At 46.3% G+C, this 23,668-nt stretch overlaps 1 protein-coding gene across 1 annotated transcript in view; it reads right to left on the reverse strand.

Moving 5' to 3' along the window:
• KIAA1549 (KIAA1549 ortholog) overlaps positions 1-13,013 on the reverse strand; it is a 148,017-nt gene extending 135,004 nt beyond the window's left edge. The window contains exons 1-3 of the mRNA XM_055334769.1: positions 12,924-13,013; positions 8,168-8,494; positions 7,318-7,585 (exon numbers count right to left, since the gene is read on the reverse strand). Coding sequence (XP_055190744.1) covers positions 7,318-7,585; positions 8,168-8,494; positions 12,924-13,013 — 685 coding nt within the window. The remainder of the gene's footprint in view (positions 1-7,317; positions 7,586-8,167; positions 8,495-12,923) is intronic.
• Between the last annotated feature and the right edge of the window lie 10,655 nt (positions 13,014-23,668).

Consider the following 23,668-nt stretch of genomic DNA (forward strand, 5'->3'; position numbering starts at 1 on the left):
CTCTCGCTTTGTGTCTCTCATGAATAAATAAATACATAAAATCTTTAAAAAAAAAAAAAAGGCTCCTGGATAATTAGGTAACAAGCAAAGATCTCTGACATGCATCCAACCTCCAGGAGGCTGGGGCCTCCTAGACCTGGGTGTGCAGGGCCTGGTGGAGCAGCCTCAGGAGGGGGGGGGGGGCAGAGCCTCTGCCCCTCTAACAAGCTCCCAGGGGTGGCGGGGACTCAGTGGGCCACCCCTGGAGGAGTAGCAAAAGCCCAGCGACTTGCCACCAGTTCCCACCTATCCCCTGGGCTTTGCCCACATTCCCCAAAGCTGGCTCCAGAACGGGCTTGTTTCAGGGCTGAGGCTTCCCTCTTTGAAAGCTCCCCAGCAGCACTCACCCAGGGTGTGAGGCAGCGCCTCCACAGGCCCCAACAGGAGACAGGAGAACAAAGAAAGAAGCAAGGAGGGTTTCTAAAGGACTCCCCGGGGCTGGGCACTGCCCCCCATCACCCAGGGGGCCTCCTCCGGGCCCCACCTGGCAGAGACTTGCCAGGAGCACAGTCACCCGCTCCCTCCCCACCCAGGGCTGAGGAGGGGCAGGCACGCACAGCCTTCACCTAGTCTCGCACAGCTCACCTAGTCTCCGTTTCCTCTGGAAGCCAGCTGTATTTTCTCAAGCCTCCAGTGCCACCCCTGCTTGCCATCCTCCCGAAAGACGGTCTTGTCTTCTCATGGCACCTGGGTGGCTCAGCGGTTAAGCGGCTGCCTTTGGCCCAGGGCGTGATCCTGGAGACCCAGGATCAAGTCCCGTGTTGGGCTCCCTGCATGGAGCCTGCTTCTCCCTCTGCCTGTGTCTCTGCCTCTCTCTCTGGGTGTCTCATGAATAAACAGATAAAATTAAAAAAAAAAAAAAAAAAAAAACCCTGGAGAGGGGACCTCTGGGTTGCTCAGCAGATGAGCATCTGCCAACGCTCAGATCGTGATCCTGGGTCCTGGAGTCAAGTCCTGCATTAGGCTCCCCACAGGGTGCTTGCTTCTCCTTCTCTGTCTCTGCCTCTCTCTCTGTGTGTCTCTCATGAATAAATAAATTTAAAGAAAAGGTCATCTTGTCTATCTCTCTCCACAAAGCAACCCTCCTCAATGCCTCTAACTCCAAATGAAGCTATTTCTCCCTCCTGCCCCCTTTCCACCACAAGGGGCCCTCACCTTTCCACCCACTCTTTTACCACCCTCTGGCTTCCTGCCTTATTTCACTTCTTGATCAAACACCCCCACACACACCCTCCTCCCCAAAGTGGAAGGTGGCCCTCTGTCAGCTGCTGGTCTGTCACCACGAGGCGCACCCTAGGGTTGAAAAACCTGTGTGCACTGACCCTCCATCTAAGGAAGGTACAACTCAGTCTTCAAATCTTGAGCTCCCGAGGGAGGGCAGGGAGACCCTAGGCACTTGGAGGGGCTGCAGATGCTCAGTATAGCAGTGATTTACCAACTGGTATGGCGTTATTCCAGTATTTTCACAACCAGCCAAATGTCCATAATGAATGAATGGGTTACAAATTAGGTCTGGGCACCTGGGTGGCTCAGTGGTTGAGCATCTGCCTTTGGCTCAGGTTGTGATCCCAGGATCCTGGGATCGAGTCCGGAAGGAGGGTGCCTGCTTCTCCCTCTGCCTGTGTCTCTACCTGTCTCTGTGTCTCTCATGAATAAATAAATTGAATCTTAAAAAAAAAAAAAAAAAAGAAAAGAAATCAGTGCAGGTCTAGAGAATCATTCTGTTTTGAAGTTGCCTAGTCAAATGCAATAGGGCTCTTGCCCACTATTCACACAGACTGAGTCCCTCAGGTAGGTGCATCTCAAGGTCTCTGAAGATCTGGAATGGCTCCAGAGTAGTCTGGACTGACTCAGGCCCCCGTGATCCAACACCACTTCTCCCCAGTTGGGACAGGAGGCACTATCTCTAGCTCCGTGCTTCCCAAACTTCAAGCGTAGTTACGAAATCAACAGAGGACCTGTGAAAATGCAGATTCAGACTCAGAACGTTTGGGGTAGGACCTGATATTCTGGATTTCCAACAAGCTACCAGATGGTGACAATGCTGCAGGTCTGTGGCCACACTTTAACGGTTAAGTAGCAAGCTCAGATTTTCACTAATGAGGAGAAGCAATGCTTGAAGCTATAAGCCGCAGCACTAGCATACCTAAGGCATTATCAATGAAGGTGGATAAAAGGAGGAGACAAAAAGAAAAAATGTGAGAGTAAAGTATGTGTCCCAGGAGTGGGGATGCAGAAGGGAAGAGTAGAGGAGGATTAAAATGAAGAAGGGCAGCCCAGGAGGCTCAGCGGTTTAGCACCACCTTCAGTCCAGGGTGTGATTGTGGGGACCCGGAATCGAGTCCCACGTCGGGCTCCCTGCATGGAGCCTGCTTCTCCCTCTGCCTGTGTCTTTGTCTCTCTGTCTCTCTCTCTCTCTGTGTCCCTCATGAATAAATAAATAAAATATTTTTTAAAAGAGTATTTAAAGAAAAAAAGAAGAAGAACTGAATGAACTGCCTTCAGCAAGTCCCTGGACATCTACAGGACAGGCAGACAGTGCTACAAACATTCAACAGACACAGGACTGTCCCTCTCTATAACAAGTGTATTCCACGGTACCCAACATGGGGACATGAAATGTAAGAGCTAAAAGGGAATTTAAAGATCATCTCAGCGACCTCTTCTTACACTGCTGAAGAAGCCCAGAAGCAGGTAACTGGTCCACAGTCGCAAAGCAAGTTATCAGCAGAGAAGGGCACACTTGGGTCAGCTAGCTCACAGTTCAGTGGGCCCTCCAACAAATCATCCCACTCAAGCACTAGAGATCAGTCACTGGGAGGTGCAGATGAAAGGTGGGTGGTCACAACTTGGAAAAAAATTAGATCAGTTACAGCAGCATCTTCCCATCTGAGAGAACCAACCTAGTGTAATTCTAATTACAGTGACTAGCTGCCTCAAACACCCAGGGCACTGATAGAAAACCTGTGGCTCCCAGGTCCCTGGTGAGTTTTAACAACTCCCTGGCTGGGTTCTGTTTTCAGGATTAAGTGAGGCATTTCCTGAAAGGCGGCAGCAGCTGTTCCCCAGTGGCCAGGACTGAGAATTTAAAATGAAGTCCTCTATGCCCTTTGACTCCCAACCCAAAGAAAAAACAAAGCAAACAAGACAGAACAAACAACTGCAACAACACAATTTTAAATCAATTGTTCTAATAGTGAAAAGGCGACTGCAAGATATTAAAGGGTGTGTCCCGCAAAATGCTATTAATTTTCAGTTACTGGGCGTACAGTCTCTAGATCAGAGATTCCAAAGTTTAAAGTGCCTAACAATCAGCGTTGAACTTGTTCAAAATGAAGATTCCCAGGCACCACCACCAAAGATTCTAATATAAACGGTGGGCCCCAGAAATCTAAATTCTTAACAAGAACCCTCACATCCCCTAATGTTATTGATGCCGGAGGGCTAGGGAATAACACTTTTGAAACATTTAAAGTCTTTGTTCAAAAAAACAAAAAATAAATAAATAAAAATAAAGTCTTTGTTCATAGGCTACTAAACTACTCAAAAAGTACAACAAATGTTCACCTCAAAATGGCTAATAATAAAAAAATGGCTAATAATAAAGAAGTACATGAAGATACAAACTTAACATGCCATGAGAATAAATGCAATGAAAGTTACAGAAAGAAAAGCAAAACAGCAAATTTTGCTAATCAAAATACTCAAAACTTCTGATTTTCTAAATTATATACAATCGAAGAGAAAATCCATTGGAAGGGGGGAAATGCAACAAACAGGAGAGAAAGAGTTGCTATCCGTAACATAGAAAGATTTAAATATATGCCCAAAACATACACATGAGCAAAAACAGAAAAAATTCACAGCATACAAATACAAAATAAACCAAAAAACAGCCAACCCAAAATAAAAAAAAAAAAAAACTAACGGATTACAAATTTATTCTACAAGAGTTTTAAAAATAATATCCCATGCTGATGATGATGAAGTGAAACAGGTCATGGCATAAATTGCTAAGGTCAGCCCTACAGCTTTACAGAAAAAGTTGATTCCGTCAACAACCACTTACAGAGCATCTAACAGGCACCCAGTACACTAAACATGCAAAGATTCAGCCCGGTGGGTCTTAGATTTAAATTGCATTCTAATCTCCTTTTAGAAATGTATGCTAAACGCGCACACACACACACACACACACACACACACGCAAAGAAATACAAAGCCGTATCTACATAGCTATTCATCATAGCATTATTTATAACAGTCAAAAAAGATGGAAATAATAAAAGAACAATTAAGGAAATTATTAGGATGGAACACTGTGTTTTCATACACTATTTATTGATAGGAAAATGCTAAAGTTAAATATTGAGTGAAAAAATTAATGAAATTGTGCATATAATTCAATTTGCACTTTTTAAATGTTAACAAAGAAAAGAACTACGTGTTATCTACGGATTGTGGGATTATGGGTACCTGTTTTCTGTACCTTCTAGTAACTCCAAATTCTCTGCAAAGTTACCAACTTCATAATAAGTATTATTTTAAGGAAGATTTATCCCTGAATGAGATGAAGAAAAGGAGAGCACAATTCTTTCTGTACGCTGTGGAGGTACAATCGCCTAAAAAAAATCCAGTCAAAAGCAAGTCCAAAGTACTCCAAGTTGTTTCCACAACAGTGAACAGTCAAGACCAAACTTATAAATGTTTAAACAAACCAAAAAAAAGGGCACATTCAAGCTACTGAATGAAACAGAAATAGACAAGAAATTGATAAAACACAGAAATTTAAATAAAGACCAAAATGAGAGGACCCACTGAAAGGTGGTGGACTCCATTTAACGGAAGTCAACAAGGAAAAAGAAGCCTGCCGAAGGAGGAGATCCTTCCAGCCAGCCACGAAAGGGACTGCCCCTGGCCCGGGAAATCCCACACAGGGTTAAGACAGGCCATTTTCTGAATAAGGCTTTTTAGAAAGAGAACCACCACAGGCTGGGTTCTGCAAGCCTCCCCCAAACTTCACTCTGATGGTGAAAAGAGCGTGCTCAGGATGGGGAGCCAGAGGGTCCTAGTGGCACAGAGAGGACACGTGGGCCAACCTCTGCCCAGGATCAAGCAGCACTGGCCAGGCCGGGTCTCCTCCACCCTCCACGCCGACAGCTCCGCACAGCCTTCCAGCAGTGGGTCAGGGGCCACCTTTAAGATGTTCTTCTCTAAGAACACCTTAGATCTTAGATCCCCTTAGGTGCAAGGATCTGCACCTGCTCTGAGTTTCCAACTGGATCCTTGAGGACAGATGCGGTGTCCTCCACTGGTTCACGTGCTATCCTACGACCCGGCCTGGAAGGAACTGTCCAAACCGGAGGCGCACAATCCGCTAATGAGCGAAAGGACCAAGTCTCCACTTCTGGGATGTCAGCTCTAGTGCCGAAATAGGATGAATTTCATGTGTCCGGGTTGAATATTTGTACTGGGGGTTGATGGGAGCCAGAAACAACTTCTAAAGGCAAGAAACTTCCAGAGGGGCAGGGCAAACAGCTGCACTATACACTTTCAACGTATCGAAAGAATTACCTATTCTCTCTGCAACACCTGCAGAGTGTCCAGTGGGCCACATTCCCACGGGGAAGCTGTGCAGAAGTGAAGTGCACAGTTTGGAATCAAACTAACCTGAACTCCTGAATTCTTAGTCTCCTCATCTGTAAAACGTGGCTAATCATGCCAAACTCCTGACATGACTGGGTCATGTCTATGAAATGCAGCATCTGGCACAGAGGAAGCACTCAGGAGATGGAAACGAATAGTGTGCCGATTCGTGTGCCAGTGTGTGTGCCAGTGTGTCGGGTCCCCTCGCAGGCGAGTCCATTAGCATCAGCTGGGCCCCCAGCTCTGCTGTGGCTCCTTGAGGCCGAGTTCCACCCCGCTGCAGGGAAATCTCAGGGCGGGGGAGGGGGGGGGCCTCAGGCGTGCATAAGCCTACAGGCCACAGGGCTGTAGGGTGTCATGGCAAACCAGGAGTCTGCACCAGCGACCTTGACCAAGCCAATCCTCCGTATGGGGTCTCCTCCCTAGTAAGAGGAGTGGTTCCACTCCATGATCCGTGAAGTCCCTTCCAGTGTCTCTACTGTACCATTCCCTGCGTGGCACTGCTGATCATTCCGACAGGGATGTCCAAGGGACACCTTCAAATGCGTTCCATTTCCTTCCAAAGCCACTTGGCAGTCCTCTGGCCCTGCTCCCGCGAAGGGAGGATTTGGAGGAGCTTCCATGGCTCGGTTTGTGTTCACTGTGCAGCAGCTCGCCACCCAGGGCTGCTCCTTCCACCTTTCCTTCTCTGCCCCCAAAGTGGTCGAGTGTGTGTGTGTGCTGGGGCGGCCACTGGCTTAGAGCGCGTCAGCTCAGAGATGGTTTCCAGACCATCCTGTGTGTGTGTGTGTGTGTGTGTGTGCGCGCGCGCGCGCGCGCTCAGGGTGGACAAATAAACATTTCAGAGAAGCAATATGAATTAAATCATTTCAACAACAAAACCCGCCCACATGCTCCTTCCTAAAGGATGCCTCTTAATTCCATGCTGAGGAGGAGTCAGTAAACTGCCTCTGTTATAAAGCCACCCTTACCCCTTTCATGCCCTGACACTTCAGAATCACAATATTTTCACACTCTATTGTACTGATGCCTTTGCAGAAGTAATAGCACTAGCTGTTTCCCTGGAAGGATGCACGGCCAGGGCGCTTTCCAAGAGATTTTCTTTGAATGTTCTTTGTGTCCTGGCGCCCTGGGGGACACGGCCAGCCTGCCTGCATCTGGGGGACGCGGGGCTACTCGGAGTAATGCACTAGTGTTCTTAAAGCCCCCCCCCCAGGGGACGTACCCCGTCGCCCCTACGATGAAGTACTCCCAAACATTCGACAGACCCCACGGATCCAGCCATGCCCCCAGATAACAACCCCAGCGCCCGCGTTTTGCAGAGAAAATAAAGGCACGTTCGGGGAAGCCCCAGACCCGCCTCGGGCTCCGTGAATGGCAGGAGAGCTTCTGCGGACCTTTAGCAAGACCGGCCGGAATCCGTTCCCTTTCTCGTTCTATTTTCGCCGTCCCTTTTATTTGCTGGGCCCGAGAAGAATGGAAAAGCATCTCCAGAAAGGAGGGCTGGGGAGCGGTGGAGAATAAAGGAGGGCGGGCGGGGAAAGCAGGAATTTTCGAAAATAACAGCGATCTACAAAAAGGGGGGGGGGGAGGAGAGGCAGGGTCGCGGCCGAGGGTCGCGGCGGGGCTTACCTGGGGCGCACGAGGCCGGCCGCGCCAGCAGGAGCAGCAGCAGCAGCAGCAGCCGCCGCCGCAGCCAGAGGCCGGGGAGCAGCAGCCCCGGGCGGCGGCGGGCGCGGCGGGCGGAAGGGCCGCGGCCGCTCGGCCCCGGGAGCAGCGCGACCCCGGCGCGGGGCTTCCCCTCCATGGCCGCGCCTCGGCGTCGGCGCCGCGCCCCCGGCGGTCCCGGCCCGGCCTCGCGGCTCGGCGCTCTCGGGCCCGGCAGGGGCGGCCGCTGCGGCTGCGGCGGGGACGGGGCGCCGCGCACCGGCGCGGAGGGAGGCCGGCGAGGCGGGGGCGGGGGCGGGGGCGGGGCGGGCCGGGCCGGGGCCGGATCCGCGGACGGGGGCCGCCAGCCGCTCGCCGGCCTCGCCGCTCCGCCCCCTCCGGAGCCTCGGGGCGCTGCTCGGCGACGCGCGGGCCCGGGCGCGGGGAGGCGAGCACCCCCTCCCGGCCGGCCGGGCGCCTGCTGCCTGCCGCTGCGCGCGGGGCGGCGGCGGGGCTCCCCCGGCACCCGGCACCCGCCTCCCGGGAGGGGGCGCGCGGGGGCCGGGGGCCGCGGGAGCCGCGGGAGCCGCACCCCCGGGGGCGCCGGGACGGACGCGCCTCCCGCTCCTGGCCCGGCGCGGGGCGGCAGGTGCGAGGGGGCGCCCGCGGCCGCAGGGGGAGCCCGGCCCTCCCTCCGCGAGGCCCGCCGTGCAGCCCAGGGTGGGACGAGCGCGCGGCCGCAGCCGTCCTTGCCCCCCCGCCTGTCCGGGAGGCTCTGGAAGCCCCGGGAGCCCCGCGGCCCCGCAGCCCCGCAGCCCCGCGGCCCCGCGCGCACGTAGGAGGCCTCCGGGAGGCGCCTGCCGAGCCGGCCGCGGAGCTGCTGCCGGGAGGGCGCACGGCCAGGCCCCGCCAGGGAGAGCGGCTCTCCTCGGGGACCGTGCCCGGTGTCCGAGGAGAGGCGTCTGGGGGTGGACGGGGAACCGAGGAAAGCCGACGAGGGACTGGACGTTTGGGGAGCACCTGCTGCGTGCCAGGCGTCGACCTCTGAAGACACCTGCTGACGGAAGGGCCGCGCCGAACGAGCAATTGGCGATTTGGGATCTTTGCCTCCCGTTAGGATGCTCGCACCAGGCCGGGGACTTAAAGGTGTGAGTCGGGGACACTATTGTCTGGGAAACTATAGGGGTTGGTGGAAAGTGTGGATCACCTCCGATGACCAAGGGGCCCCCGGCTGCGCTCCACCTGGGTTCCCCTGCTAGGCCCAGGCGCGCAGCTCCAACCCACCCAGGCACCTCGGCCCCTGGAGACTTGGAGAATCAGTAATAGCCCTTCCTCCGAAGGAGGCTGCAGCACCCTCCCAGAAGGACCCACCTGTTAGCTTCACGGAAGATGGTTGACAATAAAAAGTTAAAGATAGCTCTCGTCGATGTTCTCTTTTGTTGTTGTTATTGTTGTTGTTTAAGGTTTTATTTATTTATTTTTTTAAATATATTTTTTAAATTTTATTTATTTATGATAGGCACACAGTGAGAGAGAGAGAGGCAGAGACATAGGCAGAGGGAGAAGCAGGCTCCATGCACCGAGAGCCCGACGTGGGATTTGATCCCGGGTCTCCAGGATCGCGCCCTGGGCCAAAGGCAGGCGCTAAACCACTGCGCCACCCAGGGATCCCCGGTTTTATTTATTTATTCAGGAGGGACACAGAGAGAGGCAGAGATACAGGCAGAGGGAGAAGCGGGCTCCCCATGGGGAGCCCAATGTGGGACTCGACCCCAGGACCCTGGGATTACATCCTGAGCCAAAGGCAATCCATCAACCACGGAGCCACCCAGGTGCCCCTCTTGTTGATGTTCCTAATTTGTCTTGTGCTTAATCATGCTTCCCCATCATAAGCAGCAGCCGTTCTTAACAACTGATTCCCCACCAGCTTGCGAACTGAGGATCTTGCATACCTTGCCTTCAGCCCATAGCCCATAATCTCCAGGTTGAGTAGCCCTGTGAAAACTATTGAGGCACGTCTGGCCCCGGGGATACCCTGGCCCTAGATCTAGGACGTCTTGTTCGTGCCTTTCTTCACCCTCTGAACTCATTGTATGAACACGTCACTTGCCTCCAAACCACTGCCTTGAGGTGATCCTTAAATTGTCTTATCCTACTGTATTATTTTATCTTTTATGAATTGACCCTCTGCCTCTCCAACCAAATTAATACGAAGTTCGAAGATGGTGTCATCCTGCTTGGGAATTCCCACAGCACTGGTAAAACGCTCATTATACATTTGTTGACTTGAGCCAGAGTATCCACCTGCCCAGGGAAGTGGTTCAACCTTTCAGATTTGGCTCCAGTCTGCGGTAAGCTCGCACCTACACTCGTACCCAGGTCCTAGAGGAAGAAGGCTCCCTCTCAATTCAGAAAAAAATAAAATGTTTGCTGAGCCGTAAAGAAGGGATTGACATCCTTGGGAAATAAAAATTGCAACTTTGAGATATTAGAAATGACTCAAGGTCACCAACTCTCTATAGAAAGACCCCTAGGGTCTCCTAGTTTCCAAGCTCTGAAGGCATAAAACTGAACGTTACCTCTGTTAGGAGTGAATGCATTCTGCTGGAGTGTCTAAGAAGATGTCTCCTGGGGCTCTAACCATCCAGCTATGCGGGTTGTGTGGTATGTAAGTCCAAGACAGAGTGAGTGGTACAAGTAGGGGCATATGAATGCCCCCACATGTGTAGACACGTGCACCCATGCACACTTCTGTCTGAGAAGAGAGATTAAGACAAGGCCTTGGGGCATTCAGACCAAATGATGCAAAAAAAACAAACTGCAGCAAACACTTCTGAGCACCTTCTATGACCTGTTAGTGCTGGGGGGAGGCTGTAAAAGAAGATGGAAATAGTGATTTTGGAGATTACCTCATACAATTTTCCTTGTATAGATAAACAAATCAGAGAGATTAGTTTATTTACCTAGGGCTGAGCTCCAGCTAGAATTCTCCTGTCCTGTTTTCCAGTAAAATACAATCTCTCCCAGGAGGAGGGGGGAATTAGCCTGGGTCCTCCAAAGGTTTGCTGTCTGGTTTGGGGAGGGAGAGAGTTAGGATCAGTGCCACCCTTAGACCTAGGCACAATGGGCCCCAGGTTTCGGGAGCCCCCCAGAGTGGGTCTCCTCCAACTGCACCTCTCCCCGTAGGACAAGGAGTCTGAGAAGCCAAAGGAACACCCCACCAAGAGCCCACATCCCTCCATGGTCTGGTACCCACGACCCCAGAATTCCCTGCCAGCTGGCCCTATGCTCACTTTCAGGGCCTACATGGCCCCTTCCTTCCAAAGCCCACGGGGTGTCTGGTCCCAAGAGGCAGCTGTAGGTAGTTGTTTGCAGGGGAATGATGGAACTCAGACATGAAGGTAGGGTGAGAGGAACATGTGAAGCCCAAGTGAATGAAGCCAAGAACCAGGAGTGGGAAGAGATAGTAGAACAAGCTCCATATTCATATTCATATGACTTGGCTGCCATACTATTGCTCAGAACTTCAAGGAGTCTGGGAATTCTGCTTTTGGTTTCTTGGGTGGGTTTTTTTTTTTTTTAAGATTTTATTTATTCATGAGAGACAGAGAGAGAGTGAGAGAGAGGCAGAGACAAAGGCAGATGGAGAAGCAGGCTCTATGCAAGGAGCTCAACGCAGGACTCAATCCCAGGTCTCCAGGATCACAACCCAGGCCAAAGGTGGCACCAAACCAATTGAGCCACCTGAACTGCCTGTTTTGTTTTGTTTTGTTTTTAAGATTTTATTTATTTACTTGAGGGAGAGAGAGAGGGATAGAGAACAGAGGGAGAGGGAGAAGCAGACTCCCTGCTGAGCAATGGGCCTGATGCAGGGCTCCATCCCAGGACCCCAAAATCACAACCTGAGCCAAAGGCAGCTGCTTAGCCGACTGAGCACCCAGGTGCCCCTCTGCTTTTGAAGCTAGCCTACCAATTTGTTACGAAGGAATGTTCGTCAAGGGTGGGTGGTAATATTTAATAGATTACTTGTGTGGCATATAACTTTCTGATATTTTAACGAATGCTATGTGAGCCTCCCATTGTATTTTTGACCTAGGCCCCTTCATTCTTTTTTTTTTTTTTAAGATTTTATTTGTTTATTCATGAGAGACACACAGAGAGAGGCAGGGACACATAGGCAGAGGGAGAAGCAGGTTCCCCACAAGGAGCCCGATGTGGGACTCGATCCCAGAACATCAGGTTCATGACCTGAGCCAAAGGCAGATGCTCAACCATTGAGCCACCTAGGCATCCCTAGGCCCCTTAATTCTGAGGAGCAGAATAGATATGGGAAGGACGGACTGACAACCTGAAAGGTTGGAGATGGCTGGAAGACAAGGCAATAGGGGCTAGTACGGAGAGTCCTGGACTGGGTATCAGAATTGCTGAGTTCTGAGCTCTGCTCTGTCCCATAAAAGTGTATCATCTTGGAGAAAAGTTTACTCTCAAACCTCAATCTTTCTTATCTGATGACAGGCTTGATTATGCCTACCTTGCCTGATACATCCGTGTATCAGATTTTCACACTGTACACCTTAAACCGGTACAGTGTTCCATGTCAACTCTACCCCCAAAAAGCTGGAAAGAAAAGGGAGTAATAACCATTGAGCTAGAGGTTTGAGTCAACATTTTCTGCTAAAAATGAGAAGACAGTAACAGAGAAGAGAGAAAGTAGGAGCTGGGGTAGAACAAGGACTCAAATATCTGGCTAAAGGGTCTGGACATAATTTTGTAGGCAATGGGGTATCGTTAATAAATTTCATGATATTATTAGAACTAGGCACAAGAAGGATTAGTCTATTAACAATATATAAGATGATTTGGAGAGAGAAAAGGCTGAAAGTGGAGAGACCAATTAGGACAAGATCTTAACTGTGCAAGCCTGAAGTATCAAGATCATAACATTTTTCACCATCAAATAGACAGAACTTCTAAAAAATTGATTATATCCATTTGTGCCATAGCATGGGGAAATAGGCACTCTCAGATTCTACTGGTGGAGGTATAATTTGGTATAGCCATTTGGGAGAAAAATTTGGCCTTATCTATCAAAATTTAAAATAAAAAAAAATTAAAATCAGCTCACCATCTGGTATATAAATTCTATATATAGATATGCTTTTGCTTATCCCTCTTTTCTTTCTACCTTTCTTTCTTTCTTTTCCTTTCTTTCTTTTTCTTTCTTTCTTTCCTCCTTCTATTTTCCTGGTGTTTTGTTTTGTTTTGTTTGTTGTTATTTTTTAGTTAGGCTTACTTCAGACAGGTAAATTCAATCCAGTAACTCAATCAGATAAAATTCACCTTTTTTCAAGTTTATACTTTAATGAGTTTTGGAAAATGTATGACATCCTACAGCCACCACCATGTATAGAACATTTCTATTGTACTCAAAAGTGCCTTTAGCCCAGCTAGCTAGTTCACCCCCTGCCTCTACCCCAATCCCTGATAACCATTGATCTAATTTCTGCTTCTATAGCTTTGCCTTTCCCAGAATTTCATATCAATGGAATGATACAGTATGTAGCCTTTTGGGTCTGGTTTCTTTTACTTACCATGTCTTGAGATTCATCCACCTTGTTACATATATCAGTAATTTGTTCCTTTCTATTGCTAACTGGTATTCCATTTAATGGATGTACCATGGTTCGTTTATCCATTCACCAATTGATGGACATTTTGGTTGTCTTCAGTTTATTCTTTTGGGGGAGTAGTTTTGCTTGGTTATTGGCTATTATGAATTCAGCTATTACCAACGTTTGCTCTCAGGTCTTCATGTGAACATATGTTTTCATTTTTCTTGGGTAAAATATCTAGGAATTGAATTCCTAGGTTATGTAATAATTGTATATGTGACTTAATAAGAAACTGCCTAGTTGTCTTCCAAAGTGAACATCTTACATTCTTATACATTCCAGCAATGTATAAGAGTTCTGGTTGCTCCACATCCTTGTCAACACTTGCTTTTATCATTTTAATTTGAACAATTCTAGTAGGCGTGTAGTGGTATCTCCTTGTGGTCTTAATTTGCATTGTCCTAATGATGAATAACATTGAGTGCCTTTTCACGTGCCTATTTGCCATTGATATTTCTTTTTTGGTGAAGTGTCTCTTCAAATCTTTTACTCATTTTATAATTGGATCTCTTGTCTTCTCCTTATCAAGTTGTATGTATCATTATAAATCCTACATACAAATCCTTTCGCAGATAAGTATTTTGAAAATATTTTCTCCTGGTCCATAACTTTTCTTTTCATTCTCTTAACAGTATCTTTCACAAAGCAGAAGGTTTTTAATTTGATAAAGCCCACTTTTCATTTTTTCCTTCTTTTTTTTTTTTTTTGGCTCATGCTTTTTGTGTCCTACATAAGATATTTTTTTTTAAATATATATATTTTTTAATTTTTTATTTATTTATGATAGTCATCACACAGAGAGAGAGAGAGAGACAGAGACATAGGCAGAGGGAGAAGCAGGCTCCATGCACCGGGAGCCCGACATGGGATTCGATCCCGGGTCTCCAGGATCGCGCCCTGGGCCAAAGGCAAGCGCCAAACCGCTGCGCCACCCAGGGATCCCCCTACATAAGATATTTTTACTTAACCCAAGGTCATAAATATTTTCTTCTATGTTTCCTTCTAGAAATGTAATTTTTAACTCTTATGTTTAGCTCTGTGATCCATCTAAGTCAACTTTTACATGTTTGTGAGATAAGGGTTGCAGTTAATTTTTTTTTTTTTTTTTGGCGTATGTCAGTTACAGCACCATTGGTTGAAAAGACTACCCTTTCTCCATTTAATTGACTTTATACCTTCTCAAAATTAATTGCTATATTTGTGTGGGTCTATTTCTGGACTTCCTATTCTGTTCCATGGAAGATCTATATATTACATCTAGGAGGGAAAAAAAGCAAGACATTGTATTGTATAATCCCATTAATGAGAAAAAATTTGATTATAAATCCACTATTTTAAAAAAGCATATGTGGATCACTGGGCAAAGAAACAGAATTTGGGGAGGGGTAGGGGAATAAATATATGAAAGGGAAGGTTCACTTTTATGAAGAGAAACATTTGCTTTTTACTCTCTATATTAATGCATCTGATTATAATAATATTACACCATTTGCATTTTTAACACAAGTATGTACTACTTTTGTATTTAAAGTTTTTTGGGAAAGATAGGGCTCATGTAAGCGGGGTATGGGGTAGGGACAGAGGGAGAGGGAGAGAGAGAATCTTAAGCCAACTCCACGCTCTGCACAGAGCCCCACGCTGGGCTCCATCTCACGACCTGGAGATCATAACCTGAGCCAAAACCAAAAGTCAGTCACTTAACCAACTGAGCCATGCAGTCCCTCATGTATTTAAATTTTTTAAAGATTTCATTTATTTATTCATGAGAGACAGAAAGAGAGGCAGAGACATAGGCAGAGGAAGAAGCAGGCTCCCTGTGGGGAGCCCAATGCGGGACTTGATCCCGGGACCGTGGGATCACGTCCTGAGCCAAAGGCAGATGCTCAACCACTGAGCCACCCAGGCGTCCCTAAATTTTTTTTTAAGATTTTAATTATTTATTCATGAGAGACACACAGAGAGAGGCAGAGACACAGGCAGAGGGAGAAGCAGGCTCCATGCAGGGAGCCGGACGTGGGACTCAATCCAGGGTCTCCAGGATCATGCCCTGGGCCAAAGGCAGATGCTAAACCACTGAGCCACCCGGGCTGCCCCCTAAATGTTTTTCAATAAAGACTTTGTGGGTTTGAATGGAAATTATAAAACAGATGAGACATATCCTGGATATTATATCAACTGATAAATATGAGGAGAGAAAAGAATAAAGGATAGATGATTCAGAAGCTCTGAGGCCATGACTTCTCAGCCCTTTGGCTAAGATCAATTACAGAGGGTCTGAGGCTATATATGTAAGGATAGATAACAGGAAGTCAGTTGGAGAGTCTGGGTTAGGGGGAAAGATCCTCGAGGGTAGAGTGGTTGGCTGTGGGAGCTTGGCCAGCACCCAGAGAGCAACATTAATACAAGTAGTGGGTAGTGAGGGTGAGCACCAGGCTAGGGAGGTAAGGCAGGTAGGGCTCAAAATGTATATATGGAGGGCAGCCCCGGTGGCACAGTGGTTTAGCGCTACCTGCAGCCCAGGGTGTGATCCTGGAGACCCAGGATCGAGTCTCACATCAGGCTCTCTGCGTGGAGCCTGCTTCTCCCTCTGCCTGTGTCTCTGCCTCTCTCTGTCTCTATGAATAAATAAACAAAATCTTTTTAAAAAATGTATATATGGAGATCATGTGCACAGAGTTGTTAGCTGCAGATGTGAGGGTGAATGACTGAGTCTGGAAAAATGGGAGAGAAGAAAAGAAAAGGGTTGAGGACAGGCCCTTGCTAAAGAATTTCATTATGGAAAAGCTGAAAGGGAGTAGAAAAAGGCAGAGAGACTCTGAGGAAAGCTGAGGAAAATAAGGGTAGTGTGTTGTCACCACCAACACCTTGGATGGAAGCTTCAGAAGGGAACGGTCAGTGTCAGGGTTGATGAGGACTGAGAAAATCTCCTTGGGCTTGATGACATCACTAAAAAGAGACTTTCCATGGAAATGGCAAGTGTGAGGGGAAACAAGGGGAAATGAATGAGCTGAGCTGCTTGGGAAATAATGGCAGTCAGAGGATGGTACACAGCAGGGTGAGACAGATTTTAGGATAGAGAAGACTGAGCATCCCTGGTGACAGAAGAGAAGGTGTCTGAAGACAGTGAGAAAATGAAGTGCAAGGGAGGGATCATCAAGTACATTCTCAGAGCTTAGAGGAGATGGAATCAAGAACAACGTGGATGTCTTTTGAAAAGGCAGAGCCAGCGACCCCATGTCCAGTATCATGAGAACGGCTTGATAGAATCATATTGCAGTAGGAGGGAATCCATCCTTCTGTTACAATAACTGTAAAGATGCAGGGCATGTTTGGTTATAATGTTAAATGGGGAAAAATACTAAATATAAAATATTTTGTGAGTTACTATAAAATAGGAATGACTAGAAAGGAATTGGACAACACTTTAGATTGTTGTAGTAAAATAAGGAATTATGAGCATTTTATCCTTTGATGATGTTGTTAGATTTGTCTTTTCGGTATAAAAAATGTTTGGAATGTCTTCCTCTAAGAGAAGATGGTAACGGGTCAAGATGGAGGTTTAAGGTGCTTTCTCCCTCTTCAACACCATAAGTTAGATGACAGGATTTGGACTTGAAGTGTGAAAATCCAAAAAAGGAAAAGATTGGCAGGAGCTACAGTAGGTAGGGAAGGTTTCACAGACTGCACAGGTCTTAAGTTGGGTCTTGAACAATGGGAATGATGGGTTACATTTGTTAAAAAAAAAAAAAAGAGGGATAAAAGGAGAGATGGTTTGGCAGAGAAAAGAACAGTAGAAAGGCAAGACACAAGCATAGAAATGAATAGAATGTGGACAGGGGCCACTTGCCTATCTGGAAGAAAAGCTATTTAGAAGGGATTTGGGGACACCAGAGCAAATACATAGGATATGGTGAGATTGTAGCAAGCAAATAGTTCAAGTCTGCCATGATCTAAATGAGATAAGGTTTCCCCCACTATTCAAAAGTAGGGCACTGCTATGAAACCTTTCTTTTTGGAAATGGCATAAAGCGGAGAATATATCCCACTCTCAGAAAACTGGAAAGACATACATTAGTACAGTAACAACTATTTTCGTGAAAGTGAAAATCTTCTTTGGATTTCTTTCCATTAGCAAAAGCAGGTACTAATGTAAGTCTTCCGTAAAAGCCAAGTGGCCTAACATGAACTTTCAGGAAGTGTAGGATACCTGTTATTACCTTAATTTACCTACGGGGGACCTCCTGGCTATCAAAGGGAAGGCCAGTGCGGGGAGTGACATTGTTAAGCACTGATGACCACAAGTACAATGTTTATTTATGTATTTATTTACTTATTTATTTATTTATAAGAGAGAAGAATTTGGGGGTGGGGCAAAGAGAGGGAGAGAGAATCTCAAGCAGACTCCCCAGTGAGTGCAGAGCCCAACATGGGGCTTGACACGGGGCTCAATATCACAACCCTGAGATCACAACCTGAGCCGAGATCAAGAGTCAGTCACTTAGCCAACTGAGCGACCCAGGCGTCCCCACAAGTACAATGTTTAAACCCAGGATCCTTGTCCTGGATGGAATGGGCTAGAAATGTCTGTCCTTCTTGCACAATTTCGTGGCAAGTGAGAATGTTCCTAAGGCACAATCCCAGACTTGCCTCACTGTCCATTGCAGTTTGCCTCACCTCCTCTCCCCCAATTCCTGCCCCACCAATATACAAGCTGCCACAGATCAACTGGCTCAGTCCTCTGCCCACACTCTCTGTGGTCACTTCCCACTACAGCCCCAAACCCGGCAGCTCTCCTGAGGCATGCCAAAAATCCACATAAGAATCACAGCAACAGTTGGTGAAAGCTGTTTTTAGAATCATCCTCATTCTCTGGCATTCCACTAACTCCAACTCACATATGACTGTGTTCTAAAACTCATCGACTCTGGCTCCAATTCAGAACGAGAATGATGATAGTAGTCTAGCTCAGTCTCTTCTTCCATCTTGTCATGAGTTCGGATGAATTACATGAATAAACAAAGCCAAACCACAACAATTAGGTATCTGTCCCGATTACCCTGATTTTCTAGAAAACTCCTTCTTCACTCAAAACCTTCCATGGACACCCTTCCAAGGACAGATCTCTGCTCTTGAGTCTCTTGGAGTTGTGGGCAGAGCATTCCTTCTCCAGGAAGTCCTCCGTGACCTGCCGAAGCTGGATCTATTGTCCCTCCTCTGTGCTGCCATGAGTCCCTGTCATGCCTCTGTCACTGCATTGACCATGCAGGATAAAACTTCATGTATCTCTACGTTCTTCAAGGGCAGAGACCTTCTTATTTTCATCTCTTTATTCCCTAGGGTCTGGTGCGGTGCTCGGCAGATTGCAGGGCTCAATTAATGCTTGTTGAATGAATAAGGAGAAAATACAAAAAATAAGCTCCAAGCCAGCCTCTTCCCTCACCTCATCCCTCCCTTCTCCCCAGTGAACAATTAACCTAATTAGCTAATTACGTTAACTTAGCAAATTAATCTAATGGGAGCATGAGTTTGCCCACAGTTCTTTGGTGCCAGGGCCAGAAGGGATGTTCTGTGTGACGTCTACTAAATCACCCTTACACTGACACAGAACTTCTCAGACTTCAAAATACATCCAGAAACGCCAGATTCCTCTGCTATGCACTTTGAAACACCGATGGAGAGTGCATGAGAAACATAAAAGGTCACTTCCGATATGACATTACCCTGGTCTTACACGGGGTTCATGAGCTATGGTAATTGGCACCAGCAAACATTTATTAAATTTAGTGAACTAACACTCTTCACAGAAGTAGAGGAAAAACACAATCTCTGCCCTTTAGGAAATGGCAATCTCCAAACAATAAAATATGCTTACAAAATTTGAATTTCATAGGCTCTGGGTGACAATTATAAGAAGCTGGATAAAATTATCTGCCCACAAACAACTCTTTGTGGAACTCATCTGCCATTTAAAAGGGCAAGTTAAGACATTTCTAGACCAGCACTGTCTAGAAGATAGAACTTTCTGCGACAGCGCAACTGTTCCACTGAAGTGGCCCTAGCCACAAATGGCTATCAAGCACTTCAAGTGTAGCCAATGCAACCAAGGCACTGAATTTTTAGTGGGTTTTTAAATTTTTTTAAGTTAGTCTAATGTTAAATGTCCACATGTGGCTAGTGGCCATCATATTGGAGAGCACAGCTCTAGACCACTGGAACAAAGTGCGATGACTGCCATGTGATAAACTAAATCTAGAAACTGCCAATTTGTAGCACAGAATTCAGATCTGATCACAAATCCTGGACGTGGCACAGATATCCATGACAAACACAACTTTCTATACCAGAGTTTCCTCATTTGTAAAATGGGAATGATCATAGGCACCTCGTACCACCCTCAGAGCTGTGTCCCCCTAACCTTCTGAGCATCAACTTGAACTTCAAGGTTTGGGTATGACAGGCCGTCTACCTGACTCTCAAATCAGAATTGAATGCAGCCACCATCACCCATGACCACAGATGTCTGAGGGACTTCCACGTGCAGTACAGATTAGGCACCAGGTGGACAAAAAATAAATTGTCTGCAAATAAAGCATCTCTAGTGAAGACAAATGCCTCGTAAATATTAAAACTTTGAAAGCTCCCCCATCACGCTTCAAATAAAATCCATTGCTCAGCACGCCCTGCAAAGGTTCTCAGACTCCTGCAGGTAAGTTGAGCCACTGAGACCATCCTTCCAGTGGCTGCCCCAGGGCTTCTGCACCTGCTCCTCTCCCAAGGCCCCTTGTCCTTCACGCCCCACCCCCACCGTGATCTGAACGGCTCCCTCCATGCCAGCTCTCCTTGACTGTTCTATGCCCATCTAAGGAGTCATTTCTTTATTTTTAAAAAAGATTTTATTTATTTATTCATGAGAGACACACACACAGAGAGAGGCAGAGACACAGGCAGAGGGAGAAGCAGTTTCCATGCAGGGAGCCCGATGTGGGACTAGATCCCCGTGATCTCCAGGATCACGCCCTGGGCTGAAGGTGGCGCTAAACTGCTGAGCCACCCAGGCTGCCCTAAGAAGTCATTCCTGTTAGTTTCTTATTCCTTAGCACTTACTACTTGAAACTGCTGATTTCACTCTGGTTTCATGTCTATTTTGCCACCAAACCATAATCTCCATGAGGACAGACACTATTCTGGTTTAGAGAGTGTTTACACAAAAAACTGATGTTCAGACTCTTGGGCCAGGACTGTATGTATTTGTGTTACAGCTCCACTACTTACGTTAGCCCCTTTGTGCCTCAGTGTCCTCATCTATAAAATGGAACAACAGGGATCCCAGGGTGGCTCAGTGGTTTAGCACTTGCCTTCAGCCCAGGGCGTGATCCTGGAGACCTGGGATCGAGTTCCATGTTGGGCTCCCTGCGTGGAGCCTGCTTCTCCCTCTGCCTGTGTCTCTGCCATTCTCTCTGCGTCTCTCATGAATAAATAAATAAAATCTTAAAAAAAAATAAAATGGAACAATAATAGTAACTACCTTATGCAGTTGTATGAAGATTAAATGAATTCACATACATAGAAAAACAGCCTAGCACATAGGCTGTACATCAGTGTTAGCTATCAGCATCCTTTGCCACTATTGGGTCAGTACCTGGTAGAGTGCCCAGCATGAAGTAGGGTCTCAGTAAACACTAACTGAATGATTGAATTTCCATCAGGCTACTATCGTAAGGTTTTGATCTTTTTCTTTCCAACAGTTTTGCCATCTTGAAGCAATGACAATAATCTCTAAAAGCATGCGAAATAATTACAACAGTAACCAGTCAATTTATAAAGTGATTTTCCTGGTTTTTAAAGATACAGAACACCAAGTTAATGAAGTATCTACTTGCTTCTAGCTTCTGAGTCTTTTAAATATTACACAGTGACTTTGCAAGATCTACAAAGTAATCTTCTGATGTTCATTATTCATTCTGTTGACATGATGAATATATTTGGAGTTCTGTGATCCGCTAGTCTTGTATTTTGGGAAGTAAGTTCTACTTAGCCATGGTGTAGTTTGGAACACTGGGTTTAGATGAAGACAAACCTGACTTTAAACACTGGTTTACCCTTTAGTAACCATGTAACTTTGGCTGTGACTTTTCTGAGCTTTGGGTTCCTTACCTAAAAATGGAAATGTTAGTAGAATACCTACTTCACAGTGTTATAAGAAAATAAGTTAAAGAACTAGGTAAATCACTCAGTAGAGTAATTGGCACTAATGATATATCAGGATAATTATTATTGTTCAGTTCTTTGCTGGAATTTTATTTAAGAATTTTGTAACTACATTCAAAACTGAAACTGGCTTCTAATGGAATTTTTAAGGAATTTTCCTTGTCAGTGTTAAGAATAGCACCTACTTAACTCACAGAATTAATGTGGGATCATGCCATAGTCCTCATTTTTCTAAAAAGAACTTTAATTTTTTATTACATATTGTAGAAAAGGTAGGATATACAGAGAATCAAAGTCATGAATATTAAAATTATCTGTAATCTCACTTCCCCAAAAGCAGCATTGTTGGCATTAGACTCTATGTTCTTCCAGACATTTTTTTAATTTAAATTCAATTTGCCAACATATATAGTATAACACCCAGTTCCCGTCACATCACATACCCTCCTTTATGCCCATCACCCAGTTACCTCTTCAGATACTTTAAATGCATAAATGCATACACATACATACCCACATATAATGCTGATAAAAAGTTGGGATCAAACCGTACATAAAATTTCATTGCATTCACCAATATATTACGAACACTTTTCACCTTAATAATACTCCCAAAACATCATTTTTCATGGTGCCATTCCAAGATATAGACCTATCCATAAGTTGTTCAGCAAATCAGCAAATTCCCTAATGCTGGACAACTAGGTGATTTCCTTTACAGGTAGTGCTGCATTCAGACATTGGGCTAGATATATATATATATATATATATATATATATATATATATATATATTAAAGATTTTATTTATTCATTCATGAGAGACACACACAGAGAGATAAGCAGGCTCCACGCAGGGAGCCCGATGCGCGATTCGATCCGGGAACTCCAGGATCATGCCCTGAACCAAAGACAGACGCCCAACCACTGAGCCACCTGGGCATCCCTGGGCTAGATGTTTTTTTTTTAAAGATTTTATTTATTTATTCATGAGAGAGGGAGAGAGAGAGAGAGAGAGAGGCAGAGGAGACACAGGCAGAGGGAGAAGCAGGCTCCAAGCAGTGAGCCTGACGTGGGATTTGATCCTGGGTCTCCAGGATCACGCCCTGGGCTGAAGGCAGGCGCTTAACCGCTGAGCCACCCAGGGATCCCTGGGCTAGATATTTTTATTAGCCTGCAGTTCATCCTTTACCTTTCTCCACCATACTGTTTGCTTTGCTGATCCTTGCAAGACTGCCTCATCAGGCTCCTTCCGTCTTTGGCTTCTGGTGCATTTGTCCAAATGGGGGGGGATAGGGGTGGGGAACATCTGCAAGAAATCTGATCATGGTAAAAAGGAAGGCAAGGGTATTTGTTCCCCCAGCTCTTACCCTGAAAAGACTACTGGTTGGCTGTGTCCTTGAACATAAGACCTTGAATGCATCTGGTGGGAGGTTCTCTCACATGGCTACTCTCCCTGGGCTCCTGTAACCTCACCCCCCTACCTTATGCCTTCATGCTTAGGGTGATACGGTGTCCCCATCACTGCTAGCCTGGGGTACACCACCAACCTTTGTCCGTTCTCTTATTCCTGCTCACCTCTTCATAGAAAGTCCTTCATTAAATTCCCCATTTATCCAGTTTAAGTATACCATCTGCTTCTTGCCAGGACCTGAGCAAATACACACAACTTTGTAAGTAGATTCCTCTATACATCTTTGATTATTATCATATGATAAATGTCTCAGCTGGAACTATTTATCTAAGAGCATGCATATTTTTAAGACCTTTTATGATATTGCCAACCTGTCTTCCAGTATACCTTTCCTCCAGCAGGGCAGGAGAGCATCCACCCTCAGGCCCTGGTTCAACTGGATATTTTAACTTCATTTTGTCTTCTGCTATGTTCATAAGCACTCCTATACTATAGAGATCATCTCATCTATGAAATTCTGTGCTGGGGGGAGATTACCTAAGTAATCATCGCAGTCTCTTTGTTTTAGTTTTCCCTGCATCTTTCTTGGTGTTTTCTTCTACTATTGACTTTTACAAATCGACGTGTTTGGTCTTCTTTTTAATATTTTATTTATTCATGAGAGACACAGAGAGAGACAGAGAGGCAGAGATACAGGCAGAGGGAGAAGCAGGCTCCATGCAGGGAGCCCAATGTGGGACTCGATCCCGGGACTCCAGGATCATGCCCTGGGCTGAAGGTAGGCGTGCAACCGCTGAGCCACCCAGGCTTCCCACAAATTGACATGTTAACCCATATTTGGCCTGTAAGAATTCATTAAAAATATACCTGATTTCATCCTACCCGTTTGTAAGGGGAACATCTCACCCCCATGCTCTATCAAAGCTGAAATCATTTTTATGTTACATCTCTCTGTTCAGAACCTTGTCATTTTTTGGATTTCAGTGAACTTGATTTATGACGGTCTCTTATGGGCTCGAGGAAAGTTACAATTTTGTAGGTTAT

The sequence above is a fragment of the Nyctereutes procyonoides genome, unplaced genomic scaffold (assembly GCF_905146905.1).
Source record: "Nyctereutes procyonoides isolate TBG_1078 unplaced genomic scaffold, NYPRO_anot_genome, whole genome shotgun sequence".
In the NCBI taxonomy this organism is placed as follows: Eukaryota; Metazoa; Chordata; class Mammalia; order Carnivora; family Canidae; genus Nyctereutes; species Nyctereutes procyonoides.